This window comes from Neoarius graeffei, chromosome 24 (genome assembly GCF_027579695.1).
Source record: "Neoarius graeffei isolate fNeoGra1 chromosome 24, fNeoGra1.pri, whole genome shotgun sequence".
Lineage (NCBI taxonomy): Eukaryota > Metazoa > Chordata > Actinopteri > Siluriformes > Ariidae > Neoarius > Neoarius graeffei.
Window position 1 is genome coordinate 49,428,840 of NC_083592.1, and position 24,492 is coordinate 49,453,331.

The 24,492-nt window shown below is 43.4% G+C and overlaps 1 protein-coding gene across 1 annotated transcript in view; it reads right to left on the minus strand.

The window, feature by feature from the left end:
- Window positions 1-10,647: 10,647 nt before the first annotated feature.
- Window positions 10,648-24,492, minus strand: part of ppil2 (peptidylprolyl isomerase (cyclophilin)-like 2) — a 166,461-nt gene continuing 152,616 nt past the window's right edge. Inside the window, exons 15-20 of the mRNA XM_060907425.1 lie at window positions 21,557-21,674; window positions 21,390-21,446; window positions 14,576-14,648; window positions 13,319-13,381; window positions 13,045-13,187; window positions 10,648-11,069 (exon numbers count right to left, since the gene is read on the minus strand). Of these exons, the coding sequence (XP_060763408.1) occupies window positions 10,967-11,069; window positions 13,045-13,187; window positions 13,319-13,381; window positions 14,576-14,648; window positions 21,390-21,446; window positions 21,557-21,674 (557 nt within the window). The 3' untranslated portion in view covers window positions 10,648-10,966. The remainder of the gene's footprint in view (window positions 11,070-13,044; window positions 13,188-13,318; window positions 13,382-14,575; window positions 14,649-21,389; window positions 21,447-21,556; window positions 21,675-24,492) is intronic.

A 24,492-nucleotide genomic window follows, 5' to 3' on the forward strand; every position in this document is an offset into this window, starting at 1 on the left:
TTGTTTGTTGGCTGAGAAGAGTTTAGAGCTGGCTCACTTATTGGTTAGGACTGAGCAAGAGAAGGCCATGGCAGTGTATGTTTATGTAGGAAGTGACAGATGACTGATTAACCAATCAGCTTTTGATTTATAGTGGGACGGACCAAAAATTTATCACCCTCTGCCTTCTCGAAGGCCAACGCAAGCTTAAAGGTAGACTGTCTTTCAGATTTCTCAAATTTAGGCCATAAAAAGAATTTTCCCTGACACTCTTTTTTTTAGTGGACCAAAAGCTACTGAATTCGAATCACAGACTTCCAATTTTATTTATTTTTTCCCCTAAAAGAACAGTTAATGAATTTTGAGCCATGTGGCCCTAAATTCTCCGCCATTTTTCCCTGCCTCACCATGACCCAACTCAAGATACTACGTCATGCATTATGTGGTGGGCTTTCCCCGTTCACGCAACGCATTGGGGGATACAAATTTGAAGCAGGAGAAAAAAATGGCAGACGTGAGTGTGCGAATGAAACGTGGAAAACCGAGTACAGTAACGGAAAGTGAGAAGAAAAGATGCTGTATTGTGAAGGAAAGGAAACGCAGGACCAAACTAATAAATATCGGTGCTCAACGAGCACCTTGGTGTGATCAGCTGTTCGTTTAGCGACAGAATGATGGCACTATCAGTGCACGGTCAAAGGTAAACCTGTAGGTGGCAGTAATGCAACACTGGATGCCAGCTGCCATCAAACCCAAAAGAAGACGACGATGACTCCGGTAAACCCTGCTTGACTGGGTGAAGCAAGCGATTTCATGCACATTGTTTGCTTTAATCCACTCACATTAAATAACTTCCCAGCCACAGAACGGGCTGTTTTTTTTTTTTCAAAAGATATTACAAAAATAAACATACATCACAATGACCAAATTTCAGAGGGAACTAAATTTCACGGGCGGCACGGTGGTGTAGTGGTTAGCGCTGTCGCCTCACAGCAAGAAGGTCCTGGGTTCGAGCCCCGGGGCCGGCGAGGGCCTTTCTGTGTGGAGTTTGCATGTTCTCCCCGTGTCCGTGTGGGTTTCCTCCGGGTGCTCCGGTTTCCCCCACAGTCCAAAGACATGCAGGTTAGGTTAACTGGTGACTCTAAATTGACCGTAGGTGTGAATGTGAGTGTGAATGGTTGTCTGTGTCTATGTGTCAGCCCTGTGATGACCTGGCGACTTGTCCAGGGTGTACCCCGCCTTTCGCCCGTAGTCAGCTGGGATAGGCTCCAGCTTGCCTGCGACCCTGTAGAAGGATAAAGCGGCTAGAGATGATGAGATGAGATGAGAACTAAATTTCACCAATTTTATGAAACTGAAAGGCCGTATCGCTTTAACTGCAAGTCAGGGCTGCCATCAGTGCGGCAGTGAAGTCACCTTCCAGCCGGTGTAGCGTTCATCAGTAGTGTTAGCGAATGCAAATAAAGCGGTCAAGCCAGTGCTATCGAGAGCAGGTAGCACAGGCTAACAACAGAGAAACGAAGATTTCTGTCTCCAGACTCTTCTTCCACGCTGCACGCTCGCTACAGTATTTCTCACTCAGACTTAAGTCTTCGTTTCCCTGTGTAATTTACTGAGTTACTTTTAAAATCAACATCGACAGCTACACACAACGGAGCGACCTGGCAACCTGCCGCTAATCCCTTACAAAATCCTTTGCCCTGTTGCTGTTTTGGTGTCTGGCTAAGGTTTGGCTGAGCTCAAGTCCCAGCTCTAATAGTAACGGTTCACTACTGAGTCCTTATAGAAGCACTAACGATGGCACAGTGGCACGACTTTTGTACAAAATTAATCAACATGTTCAGACTCAAGAACTCAACAGCACGTAGTATAAAGAGTCAGTATTCCGAGAGACCTGTAAGAGTTTAATGCTGTATATATCCAGCATTAAAGGACAGACCTTTCATAACACACTGACATATTGTGTGCGACAGTGAGGGAGGTTGAGAGACAGACAGATAACCGAAAAGCCCGAGTCATCCGTCTAGCACAATAAATATGAAGATTACTTTGTGAAATATGTGGCCTCTGAACAGACCCCTAAACCTGATTGATCTCTCCAGAACTCATTTACTCCTCTTTAAGAGCCCTACGCTTCTGCTAGGCCCCAAAAAACTCTTACCTTTTATTCCTACTGTCACTTTACAGCACAGAGCAGGTCACAGAGAGGCTAAACGGCTCTCACGCCACCCACACGCCTGCCATCAATCAGCCCAGTCTGGGAGAAGACACTGTAATGATCAGAACAGCAAAAAAAAAAATCCATTTGAGAGAGAAAAATGAGTGGGAGGTGATTATGTATTATGGATACAGTATATCTACATACGGCAGCTCTCTGATAAATGATGGCGGAGAGTCACAAAACGAAAGACAAAATGAAAATCTATGTGCACTTGCGTTGACGAGTTTGCTTTTTAGAAATTAATCTCAGTTCATTTCAATTAATTAAAAGTCGCTGTAAGCGACCAGGAAAGGTTATTGTGTCTTGTAGCACCGCATTGTTGAATTCTGATTGGTCAGAAGGTGTTGATTAATTTTCTATACCAGCAGCTCTGACTGTAGTTCCAGCTGCATGAGAAAAGATTTACACAGCTTTACATTATTACACATGCATATAATATAATATAGGCGGCACGGTGGTGTAGTGGTTAGCGCTGTCGCCTCACAGCAAGAAGGTCCTGGGTTCGAGCCCTGTGGCCGGCGAGGGCCTTTCTGTGCGGAGTTTGCATGTTTACCCCGTGTCCGCGTGGGTTTCCTCCGGGTGCTCCGGTTTCCCCCACAGTCCAAAGACATGCAGGTTAGGTTAACTGGTGGCTCTAAATTGACTGTAGGTGTGAATGTGAGTGTGAATGGTTGTCTGTGTCTATGTGTCAGCCCTGTGATGACCTGGCGACTTGTCCAGGGTGTACCCCGCCTTTCGCCCGTAGTCAGCTGGGATAGGCTCCAGCTTGCCCGTGACCCTGTAGAGCAGGATAAAGCGGCTAGAGACAATGAGATGAGATGAGATAATATAATATAGACGAGTGTTTTACTGGGAAATACACCACTCGTATTTTTCATACGAGCTCCATCCGGAACATGGAGAACTGAAACCGTGACATAAATCTCTTTATCACTCATGAGGAAATCGATTAATTGTTTTGATAAATTTGGGTACTTTTTGTTTGTGAATGTGTCAATTATAATAAAAAGAAAATCACACGTTGGCTTGAAAATATGAAGTTTATCTTCTCGTGTTGGAAAAACTCACATTTTTCATACGAAATACATCACGGATTTGAGTGACATATTTAAACTAGACCGGACAATTCCCCGGGGGAAATTGTGAGAGGATGCAGTGCGCGAAGCAATTCGGTCACGCATGTTCGCTGGCCGTGAATGTGTGACCTGCTATGAAGCTACAATGCCGCACTGTCCCTTTTAAAAATAAAATAAACTCTAAGAAGTGTGTTTGTAGTTTGTATGTACGAACAGAAGTGTTCCTAATAAAGTGGGCGGCTAAAGTGAAGTGTCATGCCGACCGAGGCTGTTTTTTTTTTCACAAAAAAAAAGAAATTTACAAAATTCTTTCACAGTGAGTGCTAGAAGGGTCTCTTGAATAAACTGATGTAATTTTTTGTCTGTAGTGTTAAAAATGACGACACTAGAGCGAGTTAAAAATGAGTGACTTTTTTGTCACGTTTATAATGGGTGTCAATGAGGCCTGTCAGCTGCCCTGTCCTCAGTTGGAGGCTTGTCATTCAAAAACTGTAAATCCTATCGTTTAGGTAGACACATTGTGTGAATCAGGACAAGTTTTACTACTACTTTTGAGAAAATCATGTCTGTAGAGTGAAATTTGTGGCTGAAAACACAGTTTAAGCGAGAAAGTTTGAGCTTTTTTTTCAACCTCTCTCCACTCTGAGTTAACGAGCTTCACTGGTGTGTAACGCAATAGACACCCATTCAAAAGCCGGATTTTCTCCCGGAACCCACATGGCGTTTGAGCCGGGACTGATCCGAAAGTGTAGAACCTAGCAGAAAAGTTGAATGCCAGATCCACAGAGGAGAAGTTTTCCTACGTTTTAGAGTTTGAATCACGTCTCTAGGCGAAAGCATGCCAGAGCAGCGGATGTTTGAAAAAGTGCTTTTTTTTCAATTAATTCCATAGAAATGAATGGGGTTTTTTTGGGACAAGTGTGACGACTACTTTTGAGAAAATTATGTCTGTAGTGTGAAATTTGTGGCTGAAAACACAGTTTAAGTTTGAAATTTTGAGCATGATTTGTGTGTGTGTGCTTGAGACAGTAGCCCCAGTCGGCATGGCGACGGGCCTGAACAGGAAAGTTAAGACACACACACAAGATTTTGTCAGGTGTCTCCTGTTTTTTGCGAAGGAGAAGGCCTCGAACAATGACAAATAACTTGACAACGAAAGGAGCTATTCACAAAATTCTTTCACAGTGAGCGCTAGAAGGGTCTCCTGAATAAGCTGATGTAATTTTTTGTCTGTAGTGTTAAAAATGAGGACACTAGAGCGAGTTAAAAATGAGTGACTTTTCTATCATGTTTATAATGGGTGTCAATGAGCTAAGACACACAAGGTCTTGAGTTTTCTGCTGTATTTTACGAAGGACCAGGCCTCAAACAATGACAAATAACTCGACAACGAAAGCAGCTATTCACAAAATTCTTTCACAGTGAGCGCTAGAAGGGTCTCCTGAATAAACTGATGTAATTTTTTGTCTGTAGTGTTAAAAATGAGGACACTAGAGCGAGTTAAAAATGAGTGACATTTCTCTCACGTTTATAATGGGTGTCAATGAGGCCTCTCGGCTGCCCTCTTCTCAGTTTGAGGCTTGTCATTCAAAAACTGTAAATCCTATCGTTTAGGTAGACACATTGTGTGAATCAGGACAAGTTTGACTACTACTTTTGAGAAAATCATGTCTGTAGAGTGAAATTTGTGGCTGAAAACACAGTTTAAGCGAGAAAGTTTGAGCTTTTTTTTCAACCTCTCTACACTCTGACTTAACGAGCTTCACTGGTGTGTAACGCAATAGACACCCATTCAAAAGCCGGATTTTCTCCCGGAACCCACATGGCGTTTGAGCCGGGACTGATCCGAAAGTGTAGAACCTAGCAGAAAAGTTGAATGCCAGATCCACAGAGGAGAAGTTTTCCTACGTTTTAGAGTTTGAATCACGTCTCTAGGTGAAAGCATGCCAGAGCAGCGGATGTTTGAAAAAGTGCTTTTTTTCAATTAATTCCATAGAAATGAATGGGGGTTTTTTGGGCGATTTTTTCGCGACTACGTCGCGAAAAAATCGTATTCTGTAAAGAAAAGTAATAGCATAGCGAGTCCGATCGAGCCGCACGTTTTGATATATTGTTTGTCTGTGTGCGACGTATGGTTATTGAGTTATTCGAAATCGAAATTTGCGTAGGAGGAAGAAGAAGAAGAAACACGTAGAAGAACAATAGTTGCAGTGCTTTGCACTGCAACCTATGGGCTCCCCTAGGGGAGCCCATAGGTTGCTGTGCAGCAGCACTGCAACCTAATAATATTAGCTGCCTTTTTTTCATGGTATATCAGATATATTCCATTCAGCTAGCATGATACTGAACCAGTCGAAGATGAGGAGCTGAATGGAATATATCTGATATACCATGAATAAAAAAGCCACCCAATATTATTATTATATACACACACACACACATTCCTTTTGGGTGTTCTACGCGTCTTTCTCTTTCAAAATTCTCTCAAAATCTTCCAAAGCAAACTTGGCGGCCATGCTTGTTTACAAATTCTCACAGTCGCTCACGAGCGCGTTAGTTTTACATCTCTGACGTGCGACGTCATGTTGTCTTGACAACCATATTCAACGCTCATTCTCCATTGGATAGAGTGACGTAATACACGTAGGATAAGCGATATGCTAACAATATTGCATGCTATCAAACCAAATGAATGAAACCTGCTAGAAAGGGAACAGAACACATGCTTTTATCCCATCGAAAAAAAAAAGTGTCCTGTATGTATAATATAATTCCTGATGTTTCACTCCGATGACGTCACTCCCAGTGTTTTCCTGATGACTAGATGCGCGTTTGTCAAAATGGCAAACCGGTTCAAAATTAAAATTCTTTTGATTAAGTTGTGGGTTTTATGTTTTTCAAATATATTCACCACTCGAAGAAAAACTTCATATCTTCTTCGCACCACTGTGTAACATCCTCTGTATATTGTTTCTATAGTAACAATTTACTATAGGGGCTTGTATGGTCGACAGTCAATTAACAATAAACAGATTTTCAAAAAGCGTCATGTAATAATTAAAAAAAAAAACACACGCACAAAATAAATGTTGATCTGAGGCGCCTTATTAGCATTCTAGTTCCCAGAGAGATGGAAACAAGAGGTTTGTGAGGAGAAGAACGGTTTGTGTGCGTTATAACACAAGTGATCACGCAAATGGTCTTGTTTTGCACAACATTAAATGTAACTATAAAAGGATAAACTATTCTTAGTGAAATAAATGGTTTTTGCAAATTGCTGTGGTTTAAGAGGAATAAAATGCTCCAGGATGTGTTGTTCTAGGAAAAGAAAGAACTTCAGTCAACTCGGTGAAGTTAGGCCACATTTTCCTTCAACCACCAGCCAACCAAGCCATGTGATTCCCTATGAAAGGGGTGTGGCCTGTGTGTCTGTCAGTTGTAAACAAGGAGAAATTGTTTTTGTGACTCATTTTCAGAAAAAAAAAAGGCACAACCTTGGAGAGTCTCAGTTGCACAGAAGGCAGAGCGACTCTTTGTCATCCTCATACACACTGCGTCTTTTCTGATTTAATTACACATATAGTGAGTTTCTCTAACTTACAAATGTATTTATGCATTTATTATTGTGTACGTGAGCACAGGACTAGGATCAGTCTGTCTCATACACACAGGGTGAATTAAAGGCGAGTGCTCCAATACACATCCAAATATACCGTCTGTCTGAGACTCTCTCTCTCCCACGCACACACCAGAGGTCTTGGCACCATGACAGGCTGGAAACATCCTTTTGTGTCAGCAGTAGTTCTATTCCATGTTACCTGAGCTGTCAGCAAAACAGATAAACGGTGAATGTAGGTGCGTGCACACACACACACAAGCAGCTGATCACTGGGACAGCTGTGCTCTTAACACACCCACACCCAGCGAGTGCTTTGTTCTCTTTTCATTAAACAGCCGGATCTTTTGTCCAGTCAGGCTTTTTGCCATTGAAACATTTCAGTTCTGTGTAATTCACACCTACACACAATCCCATATGACGGCACTGATGACAATGCAACCAGTCCTCACTGGTGAATTACAACCGTACACAGTTCAACCATACAGACAACCTCCTGCTGGGTGCCATCTTGACAAAAGAAATTTAGTTAAAACAGTCCATGGCCTTTGTGGACTTCAGGACTGATCAGCAACAGGACTGAAAAGCAACATGCCGCAAATGTAATATTCTGCTGAACGTGAACATTAAAGTGCAGTTCGGTAATATCTGCTCAGCCTACACAAGGTGATGTGTTACGGAGGATTCAGAATTACACCACGCAAATTACTTTGACTTTTTCCAAGCCATAATTCACATTTCCTTTAACCATGGTATGTGAGACGAGGATGAACGTCCTGGTGGCCGAGTGTGTCCACAGGAGGAAGGACATAGACTGCGTTGTACACAGGTAGTACCTACAGGTGCATTTTCACCTGCACTGACATATCATCATTAACATTAAATGTGTTGCACTTGAACATGTCCAGTCTTGGATAACCACAGAGTACGGCACACCCAGTTTCCCTAGATGTACTGCGGTGTGGAGATTCCAGTCAGTACAGAGAGAGTTTTATAAGCTCTTAGGACAAAAACATGAATTACAAAACACTAATATCAACCTTATTGCACAATGCCAACAGATTCTGCAAATAGATGACTGAATCCTAGAATAAAAGTGGATGGTTAGTTTATGGTCATGTAAAACATATGACTTTAGACATCAGAGGTTGTTTTTAAATCCCAGTTGCTCGTTTGGAAAGCTGACTCATCTCACTCAACCCCCCAAAGGAATTCTGACCCATCCCATCTGTTCCCACAGATACTCTTAACCAAGACAGCCAGCTCCCCAAGGAATTGTGACCAGTCCCTCCTGCTTCTCATTGAATTGTGATTAATCCTGTCCACAGTGCAAGGAATTTTGACCAATCCGACTCACTCCTACAGACACATTTCAAGCCCACTTGCTCCTACAAACATTCTGCACCAGTCCTTCCTCTTCCTTCGCTCTTGATCAATCCCACATGCTCCAACATACATTCCTGACCAATCCCACATGTTCCCGTAGACCCTTTGGCCAATCCCACATGCTCCTACAGACTCTTTTGGCCAATCCCTCCCCCTGCTTGTACAGACTCTCTTGGCCAGTCCCCCCTCTCGCCCTTGCAGACACTCTTGACCAATCCTACCCGCTCCTACATGCACTCTTGGCCAATTCCACTCGCCCCTACAGACCCTCTTAACCAATCCCCCACCTTCGCCCCTCCAGACCCTCTCGGCCACCTTCGCCCCTCCAGACCCTCTCGGCCACCTTCGCCCCTCCAGACCCTCTCGGCCACCTTCGCCCCTCCAGACCCTCTTGGCCACCTTCGCCCCTCCAGACCACCTTCGCCCCTCCAGACCACCTTCGCCCCTCCAGACCACCTTCACCCCTCCAGACCCTCTCGGCCAATCCCCCACCTTTGCCCCTCCAGACCCTCTCGGCCAATCCCCCACCTTTGCCCCTCCAGACCCTCTCGGCCAATCCCCCACCTTTGCCCCTCCAGACCCTCTCGGCCAATCCCCCACCTTTGCCCCTCCAGACCCTCTCGGCCAATCCCCCACCTTTGCCCCTCCAGACCCTCTCGGCCAATCCCCCACCTTTGCCCCTCCAGACCCTCTCGGCCAATCCCCCACCTTTGCCCCTCCAGACCCTCTCGGCCAATCCCCCACCTTTGCCCCTCCAGACCCTCTCGGCCAATCCCCCACCTCGCCCCTCCAGACCCTCTCGGCCAATCCCCCACCTCGCCCCTCCAGACCCTCTCGGCCAATCCCCCACCTCGCCCCTCCAGACCCTCTCGGCCAATCCCCCACCTCGCCCCTCCAGACCCTCTCGGCCAATCCCCCACCTCGCCCCTCCAGACCCTCTCGGCCAATCCCCCACCTTTGCCCCTCCAGACCCTCTCGGCCAATCCCCCACAGACCCTCTTGGCCAATCCCCCACCTTCGCCCCCACAGACCCTCTTGGCCAATCCCCCACCTTCGCCCCTACAGACCCTCTTGGCCAATCCCCCACCTTTGCCCCTACAGACCCTCTTGGCCAATCTCCGACCTTTGCCCCTACCGACCCTCTTGGCAAATCCCCCCTCCAGACACTCTTGGCCAATCCCCTCTAGCCCCGACAGACTCTCCTGGCCAAATCGCCCCTCGCCCTTACAGACACTTTTTTTTTTTTTTTTAAAGATATTTTTTTGGGCTTTTTGCACCTTTATTGGATAGGACAGTGTAGATACAGGAAATGAGCGGGAGAGAGAGAGACGGGAAGGGATCGGGAAATGACCTCGGGCCGGAATCGAACCCGGGTCGCCCGCATTCATGGTATTGCGCCTTAACCACCTGAGCCACGACGCCCCCCCCCTTACAGACACTCTTGACCAATCCCTCTTCCCTGTACAGACTCTCTTGACCAATCCCATCTGCTCCTACAAACATTCTGGACCAACCTCACCTGCTCCCACATACACTCTTGACCAATCTCACATGCTCCAGACACTGACCAATCATGCTTTCTCCCATAGCCACACTTGATCAGCCCTACCCACTCCCAAAGACACTCTTGTCCTAATCGTTCTCCCTCCTGCAGTTATTTTTTGTTTTTGCCTGTTCACATTTTTTTCCGAATGAATTAAGTTAATTGGGTTTCCCAAAATATAAACAAATTAGTAATTTAAAACCACAGCAACCCTAGCCAAGATAAAGCAATTACTGCAAAATTATCTCCATCCCATATAAACACTTGGGGGATTATTACAGTAAATGAAACACTGATAAGCCACAAACTCTAGCTGAATTTTACCCAATCAGTACGAATGGAATAAAATTGACAGAAATGATCTTAAGCTGGTATTTAAGTGAGAGCAGGTGTCGCAAAGTAACCAAGAAATGACATTTGATATATTGGCTCTGGGAGCCTGATCAGCAGTGTTCTCCTATTGTGGACACGTCCCTGTTGATGGATGATGTAGAGGAGGGACGATGCATTGTGCAGAGTAATCACATACATACAAAGTGGCCTAAACAAGCCAAAGTGTCTAGGCATGTGTGTGTGTGTGTGTGTGTGTGTCCACAATACTGCTCAGCAAGAATAATGCTAAACCCAGTAAAACCAACTAGCACCCACCACAGCTGGAGAACTTTCCAATCACCTCCATCCTGGCAAATCAGCCTGGTGTGTGTTAAGGGACAGGATGAGGAAGCTGAAGATCTCAGGAGCCAGAATGCTCGAGATCCCTAAGGAGTAGTGAGATCTCACAGTCGCACAACTTGAGAGCGCAAAAGTACACTCGGTTTACAACAGGTTTTAGAAAAGCTGATTTATTGTTGCATAAAATACATCAGTGGACATTGTGAATTGAACACATTACTGAAACAGAGAACAAAAGACAGACATTGTAGGAAGTATTTTATAAAGTAGAAAGAAAAAAAATTAAACAGGAGAACTAAATTGTACATCAAACCAGAGCAGGGCAATACGAGACAGTGAGATGACAGGAACGGTCAGTACTTTAACAGCCATGATGCACAACTGTCATGTACAATAATGGGTATCTGATTGGGCGTTAAAAAGTATTTTGCTCAGAACAGCATACAGCGATGTTCCTGCAGAGAAAAGTAGCTTTACCAGGAGCTGAAGTCTCCAAATCCTGTTCTGCCTTTAGGCTTCTTAGCTTGTGTTTCACTGCTGGATGGTTTGCTGTCCTCGTTGGCTGCTGAGCGCTTACTGAACACATGCAGGCACAGACACAGGCACATTAATAGCCACGTTTGCAAAGTGGATATACAGTAAGAAAACAAAAGTCATGAACGAGTGTGTGAGCAGAGGAAAAAGGCTCGTGAAGCTTATTGAAGGTCTGCGACTCATGAGAGACACAAACAGTGGGGTTGCTCGTGTGTGTGTGTGAGAAACCGAGAAAGAAAAAGAACACAGCGAGTATGATGACTTCACAATTTTTGCTCATACACTCCGAGTGTGTGAGAGAAGAGTGGGACAGGAAGCAGTGGGGGGGCTGCAGGATAATTATACTGATGTCCCACTGTTTCTACAGCAAGTCTCACTCAGGCTACATCCACACGACAACGGCAACCAGATTTTTTTTTTTTTAAATATCGTGTCCACATGGGCAACGGATCAGTAAAATAGCAGGTACATATGGCAACGCAACGCTTGCTGAAAACGATGCAATACACATGTCACACCTCTATGTGCGCTGTAAGACGGTCCCATCGGAGACACCAGAACAACAGAAGTAGACGCATGCACATAAACCCCTTCTTCTGTAGCATTAGCCACATAAAGTTTTGATTATTAGTCAGTAGCGTAAAACGAAAGACGAGGAAAGAGGAATGAACGGGGGTAGATGGAAGCCGGTACGCCAACATTCTGATATCCTCCAGAATTCTTTAATGGTCCGGAATAAATTGAATGCTACACGTTGATGGATTACTTTGTTCTTCTATGCCCTTTTTGAGGAATGTATTGTCGGACTTAAACCAACATCTGAAGAGGTGAGATCGCTCCTTTCTTTTTTTCCTATTTTTGCTGGCGGGATTGTTTTTGTTTTTGGAAAGTGCACGGGCGGTGCGCGGTTTGGTACTGCTTCCGCAGTGTTTGGACTAAAGACTCTGCCCTAAGGGCTATTCTCTCACTTTGCACCATTACACAATAAATATTCACAGTGAAAATATTTTGTAAGCACGTTTCATGAACCAAGTTATAGGATTTGTTGACAACTCGCATCGAGTTCGTTACACTTCTACCTGGCGTGAAGCACTGACAGTCATGTGGTTGTGATGTCATCGTAAACAAATCCGTTCTACTCATCCAGACGACTTCGCAACGGCGCCGTTGCCAGATTTTTTCCACTCTGGAACCCGTTCTCAAAAGATTTCGTTTTGGGGCACCCAAAACGCCGGTGCCGTGTGGACGCCAGGCCGAAACGATAAACAATTTTATCAGATTCACCTGAATCCATTGCCGTGTGGACAGGGCCTCACTCACATCCTGAACCCGTCTGAGCAATGTTAGAACCCCTAAACTGCCACCCAACCCACATTTTTAATCAGATAACTGGCACTGCCTCGTCCAATCCAAAGCAGCATGACGTTACACTAACAGAAGCTGAGCGCGAAAATCCGCCTGAAAATTTTTTTCAGGAAGCGGGTTTAGTCCAACGCTCGTTTCTGCCTCGAGCACTTTGTAATAATTAACTTTTTGGATTTACAGTCAAATTTACAAAACTTCTTCTTTTTTTTTTTAAATGGCAGTGATAAAAATATAGGATTTTTTTAAAATAAGTAAAAGAAAAAAAAGACTAACACGTCAGGATTGAATCTCGTGATCTGCTCATGATGGAGTGAAACCTTAGACTCGGAGCATCTCAATAGGCTGCGTTATAAAAAAAGAACGTGGATACCACACATGCCACGCCACGCCACACACACCGTCCTGTTCACTTACCCTGCGCCTAGATTTACTGCACTTGGCATGTGTGCGCGCGTCTCTGTCAGTGTGTCTCCACCCGTGTCTGTGTATCTTGGTCTCAATGTGTTTGTGTCCGTCAATGTCTCCATCTTAGTGTCTATGTGACTCTCTGCATCCCCTTCGGTCACTCTAGTCCTTGTTTCTCTCGTCTCCGTTCGCGAGTCTTTCTTCCCCACTTTTCTGTCCATGTCCCCGTCCCCCTGTGTATACTCACGTGGCAGCTACGTTGATGTATTTGCCCACTCCGGCTCGGTATGTTTTGGGTTCTTGTTCAGTTTTAGCTTTGCTGAGCGCTGCTGAGGTTTGGGCCTTTTCTTCCTCCTGCTTTTGAGCCTCCTTCTCCCGTTCAGCTGCAATCTACAACACACACACACACTCTAGATCAGTCTAATAGGACAGATCACACATTATATACACCGAAAGCCAGAATACACTCAAATACAGAGTCATATATCGTATACATCTCTCACTCACTCTCACACACCTACCTGTGCGTCCGCCTCCTCATAAGGATCCACAAACACTGTAGTACTTATCAGCTTAATCTCGGTCTGTGATTTGAAGAAAGAGAAGGAGAGCAAAAGATGAGAGACAGCGTCTCTCTCTCTCACACACAAAATAAATCTGGGAATTTAAATGGATTAGCACCGTTTTTTATTTATTTATTTTTGTTAGTGTCCCAGATAAACAAGAAAATACTTCTTAGTAAACTGGGTTATGCTGACTAGACCCAAATCTAACAGCTACATTAAAAAAAAATTAAAGAAGAAGAAAAAAGGTATCCTTCTTTAACCCCTTCAATGCCCTTGGATGAGTCATGTACGTCATGAAATCTTTTACCGCTGTGCCTTATGACGTACGCTACTTGTCATAAACACCTCCTTTTATGTAAAGCCTAGGTCACAACCGGACGTACGATTTTTTGGCCGTGCGATTTTTGGCGTTTCCCCAAATCGCTGCGATTTTTTTTGTTCGTGGAGAAAGACGCATGTTGGCCGTAAGTTTGTCTTGCAACCTGAAAAAAACGTAAGCGCCCGTAGAGTTTGTTTGACATGACAAAGAACTTCTGCGGCCAGTCTACGGCTCGAAAATCAGCACGTCACACGCGCGCCCTCCGTGCGTTTCTTGCGTTTTTTGCACGTAGACCGGCTGTAGGAGCACGTACGGCCGGTTGTGACCGAGGCTTTACTTACATGGCACATTACTTTTACTTCACAGTGGCACATATGAATCAGTCAATGCCTAAAACATTCTTCTGTCATAAGGCACAGCGGTAAAAGATTTCATGACGTATGCGACTCGTCCAAGGGCACTGAAGGGGTTCATTTTAATAATTTAATACATGGTCAATAAGAACAACAATTCTTTAACTCATTCTGGATAATTTAGGATGCAAAAAATATTCCCCCCCCCCACCAATTCAAAGAACCCTTGTCCCAAGAGTGTGCCATGCACTGAACGACCGACTTTATTTAAAATAAATAAAGGTTTAGATTGTAAAAGGTGTGCGAGTCGGGGATGGGTGGATGTAATTCCTGCGAGAAATCCTCTTTCAGGGTAAAAGCTGCAGCGTGAGTCAGTTGAGGCGATGCGAAAGAAACCAGCAGGAGCTCTGAGCGGCTGCGAGACGTCCATTAAGCACAAAATGACGGGCTTCGCTTCATTAATGACGCATCTGTATGCCACTTTTCACAGACGTGAGCATCTGAATGATGAAAGAAAAGTAAAAGGGATGCTGCAAGTACCTTGGGTTTATCGGTTTTAGGATTGCTCTCGACGTTCTCCATGGCTGTGAGAGTCTCGAATCCACCCACCACCCTGACAGAAAGATCAGAAATCTGTGTTAGCGGTCAGACTCGACATCACTGTCTGTAGAGAAATACGATGGTTTCGCCCAATACCGCATTCAGAAACGTCAGTATGTAGTATATAATTACTCCAGAGGATTAAAAACAGCTCCTGGTTGTCAGTGGCTGAGAAACTAGTCAGTCAGTCATGATGAACAGGGTAACTTTGGGGTATATCAAAAGAAGCACCAAGAAAAGCTAATAAACCAGACATAACAGGAAGCAGATATTTCTTATTCTGTTTTGAAAACATCGTCTGGTGAAAGAGCAGATCTTCGCTCAGTTTACATAGCCAAGGGTTGTTGTTTTTTTTAGTGACACGGCTTGCTGACATGGTGATACGCTCAGCCTGCTTTTTATTGGCTTTCATTCCTAAACAACGTTTTCCACTTGATATGTATTGACGTGTGGTGAAGTGACACAGCATGATGCTGTAACTGGAGCTCGATACTCGAACCTGAATCCCGAAGCCTGCTGCACTACAGAAATCACCATCTACATAACTATACTACTGTAGATTAAAAAAAAAAAATATATATATATATATATATATATATATATATATATATATATATAATCCCACACCACAGCTGAATTATTGATCCTAATTGGTCAGAATGTGTTGATTCATTTTCTACAACAGCAGCTCAATGACAATTTTATATTAACGCCCTTGTCATAATACGTCACAAAACAGACGGACATTTATAATTGTTGATATGGTGACGTTTTACGTAAGAAATACCTTTATTTAACGTTTTTAGAAGTAGTCTCCAGTACCTTTGCTTTGTAGCAGTCAGAGGTAAAGCTGTAACCAAGTTGTATGATTCTTTGGGAGGGAAGGCGGGGCGTATTTCTCCTGTCAATCACAGTGACACTAGCCAATCATGTGCCTCTGTGAGCTCACTGATGTATGTAGAAGACGGCGGATAGCGCTTTCGTCAGAGTAAGTTATGCTGCCCTGTGACGCAGCACCTCAAAAACATGCGGTTGGCTGGTTTCATATTATTATTATTATTATTATTAATCTACTTCAGAGATAAAGACTATTGCTTTTGGTGATCTCATCTCATTATCTGTAGCCGCTTTATCCTTCTACAGGGTCGCAGGCAAGCTGGAGCCTATCCCAGCTGACTACGGGCGAAAGGCGGGGTACACCCTGGACAAGTCGCCAGGTCATCATAGGGCTGACACATAGACACAGACAACCATTCACACCTACGGTCAATTTAGAGTCACCAGTTAACCTAACCTGCATGTCTTTGGACTGTGGGGGAAACCGGAACACCCTGAGGAACCCCACGCAGACACGTGGAGAACATGCAAACTCCGCACAGAAAGGCCCTCGCCGGCCACGGGGCTCGAACCCGGACCTTCTTGCTGTGAGGCGACAGCGCTAACCACTACACCACCATGCTGCCCTGCTTTTGATGACATTTATTTTTATTATTTATTTATTTCTTCCTTCCAAAAGTTGTTCGGTTTCGCCACGGACAACGGAAGCTCGCTGACCTCACCAAGATGAGTGACTTTGGCCTATTTTTCAAGGTAAGGGAGCATGTTTCATGTGGTTTTTGTTGAAAATGTCATTTCATTTATTACAGTATCTACTAAAGAGATCAGGATTTCCCTCTAGATTTTATATCAAGTTTATTTTTACACTACTTTTAACAATAGACATTGTCGCAAAGCAGCTTTACAGAATTTGAATTACTTTAAACATGAGCTAATTTTATCCCTCATCTATATGATTAATATATTAAATTATTATATATTACGAGTACATCATTTGTTGATGTCGTCATCGTTCGTTTAACCTCTTGTCAAACGGGGATGCTCTTGAGCCATTCGGCTGTATCGGTGCCAAGTTCTATTAGGCCTTCCAGGCCGTTTGGGGGTCGCAAGGTTGGGCAGGCGTGGATTAGGTGCTGCAATGTCCGTGGCAAACCACATTCGCAGGTATCGTTATCGCATGCACCAATGGATTTAAGGAATGCGCGAGTCCTGCAACAGCCAGTGCGTATACGATTCAGTCGCGCCCAGGCCTTACGATCCAGCTGATGGCCACTGGGCTTGGCGGTGGGAGTCTTGATGAACATGTGGAGTCTTGTTTAATTACAATCAACAAATGATGCACTCATTTCCTGCGCAAAAAGCTTCAATGCCAGTCAAGCGGAAAGTGATGCGATCTGGACTGCGATCGAAAACAGTTTGTTTCCTAAATCACCAAAACCACATGTTCAAAAACACCAATGGTGCAAAAAAAGTTGTCATTTGCTCTGGACCAGTGCAGGTTCTTCTTTGGTAAAGTAGTCTTTATTGGCTTTCGAAAAAACGAATTCAATGTATTTTGCGTGTTCACAAAAATGGTTGATATAGCCATTTCACCATGAAATACTGATTTTAGCTCATCAATAATATATACCATACGGTTAACATTAACGTCGTCAGTTTACGTTAGAAATAGACGAAGACTCGAAATTGTCAGTGCCGATTTCATATTTCTAATTATTATTATTATTAATTACATTTGTATTAGCAGAGAAGCGACTCAAGATAACTTCCACTTCTGTCTTTCAGCCTTTACGCTCATCACTCATTTCTAGCTCCCAGCTGTCTGTACAATTCAACATTTATGGAGTTTTGTGGGCGTCATTACATGCAAATGAGCAACTTTACTACTAGATTGGAAAATAAGACCCAATGAGCATAAGCTAGCTTATGACTAACCCTGTGTCCAAAATCGCTCACTTGTTCACTACTCCCTACATACAGTGCAGTGGCGGCTGCTGGTTTTTAAAACAGGGGAAGCCCATTTTACGTATTCATCGTTAAACCTGTAGGCCGGATATCAAAGCATAGAAAGGTGTGCCCCATTAGCATAGTGAACTAGACAACCCTACCTAGTAGCAGAAAGTATTTTTGCTTGTACATTTCATGTTATAGTCTGGCTTGCCAGGCTAGTGCCTCATATCCTTAATCAAAAATATCAAACATCCAAAAATCACTGGCTATTCAACGAAGAGCCTTGAACATCATACCCTGATATGCAACACAGAGTCTTTAACACAACACCCAGCTGTGCAACACATCCTTGAACATCTTCTGCAACACAGTCTGGAAATTCATAACCAGGTAGGCTATGCAACACACAGAACCTTGAATATTATACCCAGGTATAACCTATAACACAGAGCCCACCATTCTCTTAACATTACTGAACAATATACACACTTCAGATTCATGAACATGAACACTATTTATACACAAATTCTGCCCTCCGCTCCTTTTCCAGAAAATGGTCTGTGACCCTGTCATACCAGCTGGTTGTGCTTTCCAGAGACTTCACCAATTTCTGTTAGCAGCTAGCACTGCAGATCCCAATAAGGCTCAAGCTAGCCTACAACCAGATTGAACTACAAATGAAATAAACGAGTGAATTCATGAATGATCAAACTGATAGAATGGATGAAAGTTAACGGAGCACAACGAGTAATATTTACATTTATTTACAGAGTAATGTACAGAGACATCAATGAGAAGAAACGTTTATCTGAAAAGAAATTCGGACAGCACTTTGGCACACGACTACACTTCCTCGACATCCGCTAGGGACTGACTGATCATACTTTCGTGTTCCTCGCCGAAGTACCGCCCTCCTCATGTCTTTCAAACACTACCTCCAATAATCCTTCATCAGCCCGGCTTCTTGTCCCTCCCACTGTCTCGTTTAGTCCCAGAGAAGCCCGGCTTCCCTGGAAGTGACGATTTTGTCGATTTTAACCAATAACAACTAGCCGAAATTGGCTGTTCAGAGCCGTCTCGTAGACTGCAACGGATACCCGGCTGCCAGCGCACAGAGCCCATTGAAATAAGAAAGGTTACAGCCAGTGTTGCCAGATTGGGCAGTTTTAAGTGCATTTTGGCGGGTTTTGAACATATTTTGGCTGGAAAACGTCAGCAGTATCTGGCAACGCTGGTTACAGCCTGGCAGCAAAGGTGATTCTCGTAGCGAACTGCAAGTTCGTCAGACATCACTCAAGTTACAGGATAGTTATGAACGTAAATACAATCTTGGGCATATATTATGTTATGCAAGTTATTGTTTTAATGAGAATTCAACGTCATAGATGCCGCAGTTTGGGGAGAGAATTTTAGGGGAAGCTCAGCTTCCCTTGTTGTCTCTGAGAAATCGCCCCTGATACAGTGAGCTCATTGGTAAAATGAAAAAACGCTTTCGGACACTAGTCTGTCGCGCTGGTATTTACGTCATTGCTGTCGCGCAATTAAAATGTGCCAGATCAGTCGGCTGGTGGGTTTTCAAAATAATAAACACATGCATGTATTTTTGTGATAAATCCTTATTATACTGGGCGTATTTCCTACATTAATAAATACAAAGTACCTGCAGCTTTCAGTTCTTTTAAATGAAGACTTTCTTCTTTCCTGCTGCCTTTTATTAAATCAAATTTGAGACTTTTAATTTGATTTCTTTCAGCGTGACCGCAATGCATGATGGGATATATTGCTTTGGTTAGTGACCATCGGTTGTACACTACTTTTCATGATGCATTGTGGGATACTTTGAGAGCACTATATAGGGTGTAAATAATCCTCACTATGGTTTCGGACAGCACTACAAAATGGCGTCCCCACTATAATTTAATAAGCTAGCATGTAACTTTTATTATACAGGTTAAGTAATCATGCTGTGAGAACATTTCTCTCAGATACAGTACCAGTCAAAAGTTTGGACACATCTAATTTCTAATTCAATGTTTTTTCTTTATTTTTTTTAAATTAAAAGTCACTTCTTCACGTCTTAAAGTGATGATGGATGTCGGTTCTCTTTACTTAGTTGTTCGGTTCTTGACATGAGACTGTATGGATTACTACAGTTGTGGAATAGGGATATTTATTTATTTAGTATTTTTATTAGTTACTATTTACTGTTTGATGATTTCAAACGCATCAAATCAGGCAAGAAACTCGTCCACTAATTACCTTTTGACGAGACACGCCTTTTAGTTGAAAAGCATTCCAGGTGACGACCTCATGAAGCTGGTTAAGATAACGCCAATAGTGTGTAAAGCATTAAGGTAAACGCTGGCTACTTTGAAGAATCTAAAACACTGAACATCATCTGTTTAACACTTTTTTTTTTCTTCGCCACATAATTCCATACATGTCATTTCATAGTGTGAGCGGCACGGTGGTGTAGTGGTTAGCGCTGTCGCCTCACAGCAAGAAGGTCCGGGTTCGAGCCCCGGGGCCGGCGAGGGCCTTTCTGTGCGGAGTTTGCATGTTCTCCCCGTGTCCGCGTGGGTTTCCTCCGGGTGCTCCGGTTTCCCCCACAGTCCAAAGACATGCAGGTTAGGTTAACTGGTGACTCTAAATTGACCGTAGGTGTGAATGTGAGTGTGAATGGTTGTCTGTGTCTATGTGTCAGCCCTGTGATGACCTGGCGACTTGTCCAGGGTGTACCCCGCCTTTCGCCCGTAGTCAGCTGGGATAGGCTCCAGCTTGCCTGCGACCCTGTTGGACAGGACAAGCGGCTAGAGATAATGGATGGATAGCGTTGATGTCTTCAGTATTGTTCTACAATGCAGAAAATACAAAAATACAGTAAAATAAAGAGGGGTGTCCAAACTTTTGACTGGTCCTGTATGTCAATACATAACTGAGAAAAAGGCAGCAGACTTTTAAACAAACATAAAGGCTTGCTAACTCTGAAAACAAGAACGAACTGTCGGGAATATCGATATTTACCTCAGAAATGACCTGTGAACAACTTTGTACAACTAAAACAAACTGTAATTATACCTAGCGTTAGCTGCTAGCTGGACTTTGGTAGGATTGGACATAATCAGAAATATCAACATCACGTCACAACTCATGAATGTGGCGTGTTCAAGAGTCTGTCCAAAGTAGCGAATAAAACACAACAAAACTGGGATGTTCATGATGAATCTAGTAAATCGAGTCAAGAACAAAACTGTAGTAAAAGTATTATAAGCAGGTCTACCACAGAAAGTCACCATGTTGTCGAAATTTCTCGAGTTTCTGATACTTTATAGACAAACGCTGCAGGTCGTCGATTGCTTGACTAGCTTGCGTATAGAATATTGGATTTTTATGGACACACACACACACACACACACACACACAAGCACGTGTGGGATTTTTTTTCTCTTGTCCAGCTGTTCCTGCAGGGCCTTGAGTTACTGTGGAAGATTTCCTATTTGAGGATTTTTGGGTTTACAGAAATCCCATAGGCTGCGGGTCAATGGGGGTGGGTGGGTGAGAGAGAGAGAGAGAGAGAGAGAGAGAGAGAGAGTGAACAGAAGCCATTAGTCTAGACTTATGCTGACAACCGTCTGAATTCTTCAGCTTTAGCTAAAGGATTACAACTTGCTGCCAAATGGGCAAGACTGTCTCTGAAAGAGGCGATCAGCAGAGAGAGAGAGAGAGAGAGAGAGAGAGAGAGAGCGCGAGAGAGAGTCTTTCTCTCTCTCTCCTGGAATGTTCTGACTAAACAGTACACATGCTTTTTCCTAGAACACAATTTGCACAGCAAACATGACATTTTTCTAACACGCTCAAAGGCACACACACAAGACAAACACAGAAACGCACTTCCGTAGTGAACACACACACACACACACGATAATTAGACACAAACTGAGGGTAAGCTGCAGATTTTTTTCATCACCTGCCAAATACGGTGTGTTTTCGGTCCAGGTATGTGCACGACCGGAAAGTTATGAAGCTGAAAAAAAAGGGGAGAAAAAAAAAACCCACCACAAGTTTAAATTTTATCACCTTTTGAAGAAATACACATCAGGATTTAATTAAAAAAAAAAAACAACAACAACTCACAACTGAGATTTGTTGGTGTTGGGCCCAGAGTTGGCCATGCTGAGGACGCCACGGCCGGTGTGAGAGAGATTGGGCTTGAACTCATCCTTAAATGGCTTACCCCAGTACGACTCTCCACCTTACACACACACACACAAAGAGAAGGAATAAATTCGGTAAGAAAAACAATACAGACTAATTCCAGAGGGGTGCATTTATTTACAGTGGTGCTTGAAAGTTTGTGAACCCTTTAGAATTTTCTATATTTCTGCATAAATATGATCTAAATCATCATCAGATTTTCACACAAGTCCTAAAAGTAGATAAAGAGAACCCAGTTAAACAAATGAGACAAAAATATTATACTTGGTCATTTATTTATTGAGGAAAATGATCCAATATTACATATCTGGGAGTGGCAAAAGTATGTGAACCTCTAGGCTTAGCAGTTAATTTGAAGGTGAAATTAGAGTCAGGTGTTTTCAATCAATGGGATGACAATCAGGTGTGAGTGGGCACCCTGTTTTATTTAAAGAACAGGGATCTATCAAAGTCTGATCTTCACAACACATGTTTGTGGAAGTATATCATGGCACGGACAAAGGAGATTTCTGAGGACCTCAGAAAAAGCGTTGTTGATGCTTATCAGGCTGGAAAAGGTTACAAAACCATGTCTAAAGAGTTTGGACTCCACCAATCCACAGTCAGACAGATTGTGTACAAATGGAGGAAATTCAAGACCATTGTTCCCCTCCCCAGGAGTGGTTGACCAACAAAGATCACTCCAAGAGCAAGGTGTGTAATAGTCGGCGAGGTCACAAAAGACCCCAGGGTAACTTCTCAGCCTCTCTCACATTGGATAAAGTTCATGTTCATGAGTCCACCATCAGGAGAACACTGAACAACAATGGTGTGCATGGCAGGGTTGCAAGGAGAAAGCCACTGCTCTCCAAAAAGAACATTGCTGCTTGTCTGCAGTTTGCTAAAGATCACGTAGACAAGCCAGAAGGTTATTGGAAAAATGTTTTGTGGACGGATGAGACCAAAATAGAACTTTTTGGTTTAAATGAGAAGCGTTATGTTTGGAGAAAGGAAAACACTGCATTCCAGCATAAGAACCTGATCTCATCTGTGAAACATGGTGGTGGTAGTATCATGGTTTGGGCCTGTTTTGCTGCATCTGGGCCAGGACGGCTTGCCATCATTGATGGACCAATGAATTCTGAATTATACCAGCCAATTCTAAAGGAAAATGTCAGGACATCTGCCCATGAACTGAATCTCAAGAGAAGGTGGGTCATGCAGCAAGACAACGACCCTAAGCACACAAGTCTTTCTACCAAAGAATGGTTAAAGAAGAATAAAGTTAATGTTTTGGAATGGCCAAGTCAAAGTCCTGACCTTAATCCAATCGAAATGTTGTGGAAGGACCTGAAGCGAGCAGTTCATGTGAGGAAACCCACCAACATCCCAGAGTTGAAGCTGTTCTGTACGGAAGAACGGGTTAAAATTCCTCCAAGCCGGTGTGCAGGACTGATCAACAGTTACCGCAAACGTTTAGTTGCAGTTATTGCTGCACAAGGGGGTCACACCAGATACTGAAAGCAAAGGGTCACATACTTTTGCCACACAGATATGTAATACTGGATCATTTTCCTCAATAAACAAATGACCAAGTATAATATTTTTGTCTCATTTGTTTAACCGGGTTCTCTTTATCTACTTTTAGGACTTGTGTGAAAATCTGATGTTGTTTTAGGTCATATTTATGCAGAAATATAGAAAATTCTAAAGGGTTCACAAACTTTCAAGCACCACTGTATCATCAGTAGTGGTCCGTAGACGATATAGACAACACCGCATACAATTACATTAAAGGCAGTTAGCGGATTTTTTGGTCATAACTGCATCGCAATAAAAATAATAAACATGATATGGCTGTGAGAAATGGATTTAATTTCCCACGACAAAATATCACTGATGCACTTAAGTTGGATAGCCGTGACAAACATCATAAAAGTCAATGCTGCAAATGCAAATGATAACCGCAGGGTGAGGAAAAAAAAATTCCCAAAGGCATGAGAATGAGCTGTTCTACTATTAGTGCTGCATTCGCCTTCTCGAACAGCTCCCACGTTGAAGGGCATTTAATATCAGACCCCCCTCTCTGGTATGAACAGTTTCTTTCTACAGATGGAGCATTTTTAAGCTAATCTCTATTAATCTACTTTTGTAATATATACATGTGATTGACCGACCACACGTGATAAACAAAGCCCATGTCAACCGTTTAGGAAAGTCATGAGAGGAAATGTTTCCGAAAGCCAAACTGAACAAATGTTCTGCGAGATGCTTTGGATGTGGGCATCTGCTAAATGCTGCGAACGTAAACGAATAAAGCGACCTTGATGACGTAATCCATGTATAAAATGCAGCAAACAAGGTAAATTTGTATGATTTTAAGCTAATTAACTGAGATATACATTCCAAATAATAACCTAAAACTAATTTACACACATTCAGGAACACGAGTAGGATACAAACTTTTTTAAATATAATTTTCATGAAGACAAAATTTCTTGCTCCGACAAATCATTTATGAATAAACCCACGTGTATCCGTCTTATCAAATTCAGCCAATAAATATCCACAACATACTGTGAATTCGGGCGGCACGGTGGTGTAGTGGTTAGCGCTGTCGCCTCACAGCAAGAAGGTCCTGGGTTCGAGCCCCGGGGCCGGCGAGGGCCTTTCTGTGCGGAGTTTGCATGTTCTCCCCGTGTCCGTGTGGGTTTCCTCCGGGTGCTCTGGTTTCCCCCACAGTCCAAAGACATGCAGGTTAGGTTAACTGGTGACTCTAAATTGACTGTAGGTGTGAATGTGAGTGTGAATGGTTGTCTGTGTCTATGTGTCAGCCCTGTGATGACCTGGCGACTTGTCCAGGGTGTACCCCACCT